The sequence below is a fragment of the Lytechinus pictus genome, chromosome 4 (genome assembly GCF_037042905.1).
Source record: "Lytechinus pictus isolate F3 Inbred chromosome 4, Lp3.0, whole genome shotgun sequence".
Classification (NCBI taxonomy): Eukaryota; Metazoa; Echinodermata; class Echinoidea; order Temnopleuroida; family Toxopneustidae; genus Lytechinus; species Lytechinus pictus.
Window position 1 is genome coordinate 10,587,236 of NC_087248.1, and position 11,373 is coordinate 10,598,608.

Consider the following 11,373-nt stretch of genomic DNA (forward strand, 5'->3'; position numbering starts at 1 on the left):
AAAGCTGCTCGTTCTTTCAGCCTAAAGTAACATTAGTAGGCCTTCTTAGTAAGGACGACCCCCTAAAAAAATACAACAAAAAAATTAACGGCCGATCGGGGAAAATGTGAATAGAAATATTCCCCCACCCCTTAATGGCGAAAGCTTGATCCGCCCCTTCCACGAGCCCCCCCCCCCCCCCCCCCCCCCCCTTCTCCATGCATGCTCGCTCGGAGTCGAGTCTCCCACATTATTTGCCTTATACGCGACACCATAACATATTTGCTGACCTCGTTCTCGGGCATCCGCGAACATCATCGATTCCGATCCCTGACGTGCCCTGACCCTTGCCTAGGCCGTGTGCGCTGGCCCAGATACTGTACCAGGTTGCGCTAGCATATACGGCTCCCTGTGTATTGTGTAAGCATCAGTTGGAGAGTTGCTGATCGAAGCTGGATTGACAATTTGACGTGAGGCTGTAGTAAAATGCTTGCTGCATCTGCTTTAGTAGGAAGGTGAGTATACCGAAGTCTTACGGTTAGATCTAGGCCTAGCCTAAATTAAAATCAAATCCATCAGTCCATTTTGATTGGCATTTAATTTTGAGCATGCATTGCCTTGTTGATCAATGCCAATGGCAATGCAATATCGAAGCGGGCCGGAGCTCCCTGTCCCTGACCCTGGGTTAACATCTTACTTCAGTGGAACAACCAATCATGTACACTGTACAGTCTACAGAGACAGTCTGAAGCTTTTGTGAGTTTTGGTCTAGTGAAGCCAACATACTCATAGACATAGTTCAGCGGAACAACAGATGTCCCGGGGGGGGGCCACTTCCATTGACGAATGGATACCATGCGCGTCCACGGGGTCTTGAAAAGCACCCTAAACACGTATTTTCCATTTTCTGAAAATGCACCCCTTAACAAGTATTGGCGTGTGAAACCCTACCCTTAACAAGTATTGGAAATGGAAACAAATACTATTGGCAAGTATTCCCAGAATTGAGCCCCTAAACAAGTACAGCGATGTATTTTCCATATTCTGAAAATGCACCCCTTAACAAGTATTACTATTAGAAACAAAACGATACTCTTGGCAAGTATTTCCTGAAATGAACCCCTAAACCAGTACAGCGATATTTTATTGTTATGTCACGGGTCCGTCGGTCGTCGGTTTAATTTACCTTTACACACCATTATTTTGGTTTAGTACGGCCCCACCTTTCACACCTCGCACAAATCGGACTCTCAACACGTAGTGTTGGGGCAAAAAGGACATCCTTTATAAAACATTTTGATTTTGTTTTATCATCCCCGCATATTTGACCCTAAACACGTATATTTTCCGAGCGAAATAGATACCCTTTTTTCAATATTTTTGTGTTTTTGACACCCTTATCACGTACGTACCCTATCTTGAAAAAGACATCCTTTTTACGTGTTTTTTTGGTCGCGCATGGTATCCACTCGTCAATGTAAGTGGCCCCCCCCCCCCCCCCCCCCCCGGGAACAAATGTACAGAGACTATAAATGTTTATAAAGCTTAGCTTTATTTTAATAGTCTAGGGCTAGGCCTATCTATCTAAACCACGATGATATGATCTCCACTTTAATTTTTGAATTGCCTTTGAACTCAAAATCAAATAGGGTCTAACTTAGGCAGATAGGTGTTGTGGCATCTGTTCTGTTTTTAATTTAATAAAGAAAAACAAAAACATTTTGGGCCTTTAATTGTTTGTAGTCTATTTTATCACCTAAATGTTAGGCTTTTTATTGTAAAAATTGGCATGTTTGTTAATGTTACTATTTTTTCTATTATTGCACTAGAGTTCTTGTTTCTTTTGAATTTTATGTTTTAGAGATAAAAAAAAGATACTTGTCTAACTAGAGCCAGAGGACAAGAGACTTTCTTTGGTTTACATCCTCTGGCTCTCAGCAGAAATGTTTATTAATATACATTGTGTTATGCTATTATTATTTACCTCTATTCATTTGTTCATGAATTGCTAGGTGCTCTTTATGCAACTTGTTGTTTGTGCATTGCAGTACATTATTATCAATAAATTCAATTTGATTTTATTTGTATTTTGTTCATAAAGGGCACTCCTAAGGAGTCAAGCCAGAGTGATTTCTGGAGTGAGTTCCCTTCACACATTGCCCGATCTTCCATACGATTATAATGCCTTGTCTCCAGTCATCAGCTCTGAGATCATGGAGCTCCACCATAAGAAACATCATAATACGTATGTGACCAACCTCAATGCCGCAGAGCAGACGTTGGAACATGCAGTTGAAGCAGGTATTCATCGTAAATTCCAGCCATGGTAGCAATCACAAACTTAAGTTGAACAGAATCCAATGAAAATGATAACCCACTTTGTGTTGAAAATAATCAGTTAATAATTAGCAAAATAAGCATGTCACTCTGATGGATAATGGTAGCAGGCGTGGATCCAGCCGTATTAGATACCATTTCGGGGGCCATATTCTTTTTGAACAATACTCGACCTCCCAAAACTATTGTAGCCTATCTTACCCGGCTGGATCAGCGCCTGAATGGTAGACATGTTTTTTCCACGGTCCACATACATATCCTTGCGGAAATTTTCACCCTACTCTGTTCTTAGCATAAATTTCATTAATTAAAGCCTTTTGGAAATTACTTCCTATTATGATTATTCAAGTTTACAGGCTAAGATATGCATACATGAATTCATTTTCAATATTGAATTGAATGGATTTCTATAATATATTTTTTACACTGTAAAATCAGTTTTGTTTTCCTTTGGTAAATGCCTCTGTGAATGAGTCAATGAAGCATTTCAAATTAACTCCATCAAACTTATATCTGCTGTAAAAAGCAAAATGATTTTGATGAAATTTAACTGATACAAATCCTTTGTGTTTCGGGACCCTGGAAAGACTTGGAGAAGAAAGTATCATCTCATATTCTCATTGATAAAATAGTTTAATGTTCAGAATAATTGTTAATAATTGTTAACCTGTTGACTACCGATTCTGATATTCCCATCTTGGCTTTGTATGGGGATGACACAGTTCCAGTAAGCAATGGGTTATTTTGTAGAAGTTGTACTCCTTGTTAATATTTGCATGATACTTGACATAATCCTAGGTGACATCAGCGCAATCATATCGTTGCAGTCAGCACTGAGATTTAACGGAGGAGGTCACATCAACCATACCATCTTTTGGCAGAACCTATCACCAGACGGTGGAGGAGAACCAACAGGTACATGAAGCACACCCTAGAAATCAACCAGACCCAAGACAGAGGACCCGTCACAAGACGGTCCTTTGACCACATTTACCACCACACCCTAGAAAAGTAACCATTAAAGGGGAATCCAGCCTTGGCCATAAAATGTTGTGTTGGGAAGGAGAAAAATAAATTAAACAGAATGGTGAAAGTTTGAAAGAAATCTGACAAGCAATAATAAAGTTATAGCTGCTTTAAAATTGAGATCACTAATACTATGTAGATTTCAAATTGGCAACTGGGTAAGTAAATTATGACAAGGGGCAAGGACAACTTTCCCAAAGGCCATGTACTTTATTATCAGGGATTTGTGGTTTTCTCCTAAGTACCCATTCCCCTGGGGCAGTAATCTAAATGTAACCCATGTAGTATATTGTTTTATGTCCTCATGAAAGAAAAATATAATTTGAAATAAAACTTTTTGGAAAAATGACATTTTAGCCATAATATGTATTGAAGTACATGGAAGAGTAGTCCTTGCCTTACATCACTATGACATCCCATATGCGGCCAATTTGAAGTCTCCATGTGTATAGTGATTACCAATACCAACAACTTTTAAAAATTCATAACTTTCTTGTTGTTTGACCAATATTGTTTACACTTTCACCTATCAACTTGTCTGATTTTTCTTTTCCTTATAAAAACAAGTTTTTATTTGGGTTAGATTCCCCTTTAATTGCACCTAGACCCTAGAATAAGACCCTCTCACAAGACGGTCCATTGAACACACATTGGAACCATTTACAACCACTCTGTAGAAAAAGAACCATTAACCACACTCTAGAATTATAAGACCCGCTGATAAGACTGTCCATTGACCACCACACCCTAGAAAAACTACCATTAACCACACCTAAGAAAAAGAACCACACACTCTAGAATAAGAACCACACACTCTAGAATAAGACCCTCTCACAAGATGGTCCATTGACCACACCCTTTAACCGTTAACTGCACCTAAGAAAAAAAAGCAATAACCACACCCAAGACCAAGACCCCTTCAAGAGATGGTCCATTGACCACACCCTTGAATCATTTACCACCACACCCAAGAAAAAGACCCTCTCACAAGATTGTCCATTGACCCCACACCAGGATATGACCCCACAATAAAATAGTAATAACAATGATAATTTTTTATTTTTGTAGCACTATTTCCACCTGAATTGATAATTAGGCATCCCATTTTACAATGCTTGATAACAATGTCACAAGACTGGAAAAAAAAAATGTCAGATCTTGTTAGATTACTTCACATTCATCATCTGAATAATTTATTATCTGATTTAAAAAAAAAACCATAACATCTTTCTCCTCTCCCTGTCATTCTCGCTATTCTCCTTTTCTGTTACCCCTCCCTTTGCTCTATTTCTTGTCTCGCTTTTCCCTTCCTCTTTCAATCACTCTTCCACTTTTTCCCTCTCTCCCCACTTTTCACCCCCCTCCCCTCTCTCTCTCTCTACCATTCTCCCTTTTCCTTTCTCCTCTCCCTTTTTGTGTTACCCTTTACCCATGCCTCCCTCTCTGTCTCCATGTTCATGTCACCTATATATTCTCTACTAGGCGAGTTGTTGAGTGTGATCAAGAAAGACTTTGGATCCTATGACGATATGAGAGCCAAGCTCACTGCTGCTACCGTAGCCATCCAAGGCTCTGGATGGGGCTGGTTGGGTTACAACAAAGGTACTAGAAGTATTCAGATTGCCACGTGTGCTAACCAGGATCCTCTCCAAGCTACCACAGGTATGATATTATTATAGTGATGATGATGATGACGACGATGATGATGATGGTGGTGGTGGTGATGATGATAATGGTGATGATGATGGTAATGATGATGATGATGATGGTGGTGGTGGTGGTGATGATGGTAATGATGATGGTGGTGATGATGATGATGATGTTGATGAGGCTGATGATGATGATCATGATGATTATCATTACTGTATGTTGATAATGATGACAATGCTCATGATGACAATGGTGATGTTGACAACGACATTGATGACAACGATGATGAAGGTCGTGATCATGATCATGATTTTCATTATGATGATGAAAATGAAAATAATAGCTCATTTTATTAAAAAAAAATATTCTGCAGCTCAATATTAGTTGGCTTCAGCTTGAGTTGCCACTTTCAGCGCTCGATGCATTCAAGGAATAAATCCTGCCGGGCACCCATTCACCTCAGCACAGCACAATGTGGAAAAAATTCTTGCCGATGGAAACACACCATGGCTGGGATCTCACAGCCTTTTGTTTGAAAGACAATAGTCAGAACCACCCGACCATGACGTGCCTATTATCCCAGTGACTGTTGGACTGCACGATGGGACCATGCCATTGAAACATTGCAACATGGAAAATTGTGACATTGAAAATTATGACATTAAAATATTGTGACATTGAAATATTGTGACATTGAATTTCAATGAATGTAAAACATTGACCCAAATTCACAAAATTGGTCTTGAATATTTTGTCTGACACAATGGTTTATACAGATTTCCTTACGCCATGTTTCATTCAGAGGAAGACTACCTGCAATATTCAGAATGTTCATCCTGATAGCATCAAAGCTTTCAAGACTTGTCTATACATGTATGTCATATGTTGTACTACCTTTGAATAAGTCTTCCTTGTCTTTTTATCTTTCTGTGACAGGATTGGTCCCACTCTTTGGTATTGATGTATGGGAACACGCCTACTACCTACAGTACAAGAACGTCCGCCCCGATTACGTCAAAGCCATCTTCAACATTGCAAACTGGGCTGACGTCGAGAGAAGACTGAGAGATGCGATGACCAGTTAGACCATTTGATAAGACCAAGCTTGGCAGATTATCCAGCTCCTACGCTCGAGATTGTATAGTCTGTCCAAGAGTGTCGCTTTCCATGCTTTATTCATCATTATATAATGACAATTCTGCTGTATTGTTCAGTATATCTCTATCTCGCCAATCATAGTGTGGAAATTGAAATTATATTATTGTGCATGAGCTTGTGTCTGGTCCACTGGACCAAAAAGCATGATTGGACTGGACTGGAAAAGTACAAGATTTTAATATCAATTTTCTATATCTAAGCACTGTATGATCAGTTAACTTGCTGGAATTTGTACTGAAGATTCTATTGGGTCTTGATTAAAGGCAGATATATGAAACAGAATTTGAAGTACATCATCTATCATGATTATAAGTTCCCAATCGCAAACTTTTAATCTCCAATGCAAAAAGGGCAGCCATCTCTGTTCATAATCTGGTACTGCTCTCACTATGGACTCGCCATGATAGGCATACATGAATATGTGGGACTATACATAAATTTCACTCATTTGTGAAGCGTTGACTTGTGATATGTCTCACCTATCATATGCGAAACGAATTTCATTGAAATATGATTTTACTAGTATATGTCAAAGAAATTTTAAAATGAATAATTGATTTTTCTGGTTTGTAGACAAATTCCCCTGGCCTTGGGACTATGGGAAGATGTCTTTGGGAAAGGTTTACTCGGTGTGGAAAAGCCCTTTGGAGAACCAACCCTCCCGGGGAATCCCTGTTCTGGGAGGGGTGGGGGTGTTTTCAGGTTGGAATGATATGTGGGATATTACCATCCTATGGAAGTCGTCCTGTTGACTTATTTTGGGATTTTCCTCTAGATTAGTTCAGCTACCATTGATAAATCTTGCGAATCATGCTTAGAGAAAAAGAAAAAAACCCAGGAAACAATCATCTTTGAAATCTATACACTTTTATATTTTCTAGGTATTTTATGATGTGTCCCATTTCTCGAAAAGTGTATTGTATCTGTGAATGTAAAATTGAAAACAAGAAGGTATGTAGATGTTGACATTCACATAATTGAAGACAAAAATTGCATATACAGCATCAAATGTGTATAGACTTGTTGAAATATTAATTGACCATTCTGCATGATGTGAAACAAATCATTGCATGTGAAGGGAATGTGATCATTTAATCTATGAGATCATTGAATCCATTAGTGTATAAGTTTTACTGGACCCTAGAATCAAAGATTTTTGAAAGAATTTTATTTGGATATATTTTCACCAATCACATTAAATGTGTGAAAAGTAACATCTTTGTACTTTGTATTATTCTTTTGTACTGTCACCCCGTAATAGTAATAACATAAAATGCTAAAATAAATGAACAAATAGAATAAAATACTAATTGAATGAATGAATAAACGAACGTATGATTGGATGGGTTGGATGGATGGATTAATGCATGAAGGAATGGATGGATGGGTGAATGAATGAATGAATGAATAAATCATTAAGACGGTCAATAAATGAAAGCAGAAAAGAAAGGGTTATGTAGACAGGTACTGAGGAGATGGAAAGACTGATAAAGTTGGAAAGCAACCAAGTGTTAACGCCCTCTACGTTCATTGATGGAAAGGATAGTAGATGAAAAATGATGGGATAAAATAGTATGACATTTGACCATGATTAGATTAATTGGACAAATAGATGGACTATGAATAATAGAAAGTTTTGGGGTAGAGAACAACTGGTGTTTAGAATTTTAATCAATCGTTCAAACATTTTCAAACAAATTGTTTAAACTTATAACAATTTTTGAAAAGTTAAAACAATAGTTGTCAAAGTGACGCCTTCAACAGCTCACTTAAATTTAAACACTTTTATTTACAGTATAGAGACTTAAAAGATAGATTGAGAGGAAGTGATGATGGAGACACTGAGAAAGAAAATAAATGGAATATTGGGAATGAGAGACGTTGGGTAGACACACATTCGGAGTCATATGCCATTTTCATTTTTTTTTAATTATCAAACTAACGATCATATTTATATTTTAAAAAATGGAGACAAAAAAATCGAGAAAATCACGAAAAAAATGTTCATGAAATATACGTTTATGTAACTAATGGTAATTCTAACAGATGAACCTAAGGCAAAGAGTTGCATTTCTAATAATAATTAATTTTATTTCTTGTATGATTCCTAAGTAACGCTGTTTGAAAAAGCTAAGGATGAATTTTATAAACCATCGTGGATAATTCGACTGGAATACAATAACTTAAAAATAATTACTATTTTCGAATAATTACTTTCAAATTATAAATGAGAATATATATGGTATTCCAGAGACCAACCAAATGAGCTACCCCTGTCAGAATTATGGATATCTTCATATTTTGCCTAAAACCCTGAAAGGCACCTAAAATAACACATGAAATGCAGAAGGCCTAGGGGAGAAACGTATTTTCAGAAATTTCATTTGAATCTTGTGTTCTTAAATCTATAACTATGCAGTTATGATCTATTTAATCAACTTGTTTTTATAATTTTGTCATCATGTTTTGTTGATTGCGTGAAGTTTGATGTTAATCTTATTCGTCTTTGTTTTTTTTTTATATTAAGTTTTACGATTCATGAATCGTGTATTCGTTCCGATATACATATAAAGCGGAATATTATCATTATTTTTATTTTAAACTATGGAGTTATGATCTTTATAATAAACTTGTTTTACAATTATTTTCATCATCTTTTGTTGATTGCTTGAAAGTTTTGATATCACACGTATTTGTTTTTGTCTTTTTATATTAAGTTTTACAATCATCTTGTCAATTTAGTGGTCTTGTCTTTTCTTGGGTTAAGTCGGCATATGCAGACTTGCTGTACTCCGCCAACTGTATTGAAGTGTGTGAGATCACCAAGTAAGCAGGTCACTTACTAGGTTTTTGAGTGATTTTGAATTTGAAAAGAGTCCAATGAGTTTATCAATGTTGTGTCCATGTTTAACTCGAGGGAAGAAGCTGTATTTATGATCATCCATTTTGACTAGTAGACGCCGGAGCTTGATGCTATTTCCTCTAGTCTGCCGGGTGGTTTGCTGGATGAAGTTTTTGGGGTTGATGGCAACAAGACCTTTGATTATTTGGTCTAGACTTAATTGATGTAGTTTGTAGATTTTTATAGGTGTTTTTCATGAATGTTCTTTGTCATCAATTCCAAGGACCCCATCGGAAATAAGCCATCTCGGCTTTCATGGGCTATCCTGTCAAGGTATCTTTTTATACTTCACAATATTCATGTACTTGTTATATTTTACCTGACAAATAAAATCAATCAATAAATCAATTGGGAGAGTATAAAATCACCGTTAGTAAATCAATCAAGGTATTTGTTTTTTGCACGGATTATTACTATTTGAAAAGTTTAGACATTTAAATTGGTCTTTATATTTACACAATTGTTATTTTTAATAATGTACATGTATTTAAAAAAATTCCTAAAAGAAAACTGAAACTGATGTTTAATTTTAAGAGCTAGAAGTGAAAACAGAATGCCATTTTCAAATGTTAGCTGAGATTTCCACTGCGTATAACTAGTAGGCACATACAATATGATATCCAAAGATGTTTACAAACATGTCTCTAAGACTTTTATTAATACTTATAACTAATTTTTATTCCATTTCGTTAATCAAATATTATGGTAACCATAATTAAAGAAGGAGGTCAAACTTCCTTGGCATGCGGTTTATCAACGTCAAGATTGCCTTTGAAATGTTACTTCCAAAACAACCATCTCATTTCTTTTCTATCGTTTATCCTCATGAAAAAACCCACATTGTGGTATAGGATGCGAAGGGGTCTGATTACAGAATAATATTGTCGTGGTATTATTCATTCTTGAAAATAAAAATAGTGAAGTCCAGTTCAGAACAGTTCAGAAGCACAAATTATACCCCCCCCCCGTTGTTCGGGCCCCTAAAAACATGATGAAATAACGTCATGATCGATAAGTATATAAATTATGTTGATCAGGAAATGACAATAATTTTGAAACAGGCTGACAGAGGAGAATCTAGGTGACAAATATCAATTTTGTTCTTCGTAATAGACTAAATACAATATTGTTTCAACCATGGATTTCTTTCAAAGGTTCCAAAGGAGATAGTTGAAAAAGAAATTGTTTGTGTTTCTGTTATCATGATAATGATCTCGTAGTCCGTAACAGGGAATAATAAAACCCGGGGAATTCTTCTAAAACATCCGATTCGAGATATTACCTTATGAATAAACCCTAACATGCCCTTATTAAAGGCCAAAGTCACCAGGCAACATAATGATTTTAACACACAGAGAATGATCAGACAAGCATAATACTTCATCGCATTCGGATCATGTAAAATAAGGAAGTTTAAGGCATTTGAAGTTTTGCTTAAGGACTTTGTAATAGGTCCATGATATCACAAAATAGTCTAATAAATTTTAGACATCCTGGTTATTAATATCGTTGTTGTTGTTGTTGTTGTTGTCTTGTCTTTCCGTTGATGCCCACAATCAAAGTGTTGATTGTTATTACTATCATCATCATCATCATCAGTGGCGTAACTACGGGGGGGGCATGGGGGGGCACGTGCCCCCCCAATCGGCTGACCAAAAAAAAAAAAAAAAAAACGGGGAAAAGGAGAAAAAGAGGGAGAAAGGAAGAGGAACGTAGTGGGAAAGAAGAAATTATTATTTATTATAATTGTATATTGTATTATAATCATGTTATGATGTTATGTTATTTTACATAGGAAACATTTTTATCATAACTTTATGAAACATAATTTGCTTAGGGTCCATGGCTTCATTGTTCCTGGTGCTCGCATTGTCTGTTTAATGAGATATATAAACCTGTTGTACGAAAACCTCCCGTTTTCAAGTCAATATACACCAAATATATTATTGTTTTATGTAGTGACATATGGTTCTTTTTCATGACTACTTAAAGTGATTGCCCCATGTTAAGGTCTTAATATAAAACATTTCCTGTCCGTGATTACGTTCGCTTCAATGGTATGTCTGCTCTCCATGAATTCCTAAAATCAGTCCTTGAGATGTCCCTTTTTCCGATCTAAATATCCAAAATTTTCAGCTCGCGCTTCGCGCTCGCATCATTTGGTTAGTGAAATACCTATGGTCTTAGTGAATTCCTACAAACAAGCCTTAAATTGCCCCTCTTCATGTTTGAAATTCCTAATTTTTTAGCTCGCGCTTCGCGCTCGCAATATTTGATTAGTGAGATGCCTATGTTATTCATGATAACAATGACTACAAGTG

General features: G+C 36.5%; 1 protein-coding gene across 2 annotated transcripts; it reads left to right on the forward strand.

The window, feature by feature from the left end:
- The first annotated feature begins 225 nt into the window (after positions 1-225).
- Positions 226-7,364, forward strand: LOC129258454 (superoxide dismutase [Mn], mitochondrial-like). 2 transcript variants are annotated; one of them, XM_054896724.2, is made up of 5 exons: positions 226-494; positions 2,081-2,280; positions 3,115-3,231; positions 4,825-5,004; positions 5,929-7,364. In XM_054896724.2, the coding sequence occupies exons 1-5, from the start codon at positions 466-468 to the stop codon at positions 6,075-6,077; spliced, it is 675 nt and encodes a 224-aa protein (XP_054752699.2). In that variant the 5' UTR covers positions 226-465; the 3' UTR covers positions 6,078-7,364. The 2 variants fall into 2 exon arrangements, with proteins under 2 accessions (XP_054752699.2, XP_063954428.1); XM_064098358.1 differs by lacking the exon at positions 226-494 and adding an exon at positions 644-745 and having other exon boundaries at positions 2,028-2,280.
- The last annotated feature ends 4,009 nt before the right edge of the window (positions 7,365-11,373 follow it).

Coding starts and splice junctions, on each gene's coding strand:
- LOC129258454 (XM_054896724.2), top strand. CDS start 466: ATGCTTGCTGCATCTGCTTTAGTAGGAAG. Junction 2,281..3,114: donor GGAACATGCAGTTGAAGCAG/GTATTCATCGTA, acceptor ACATAATCCTAG/GTGACATCAGCGCAATCATA. Junction 5,005..5,928: donor TCCTCTCCAAGCTACCACAG/GTATGATATTAT, acceptor TTTCTGTGACAG/GATTGGTCCCACTCTTTGGT.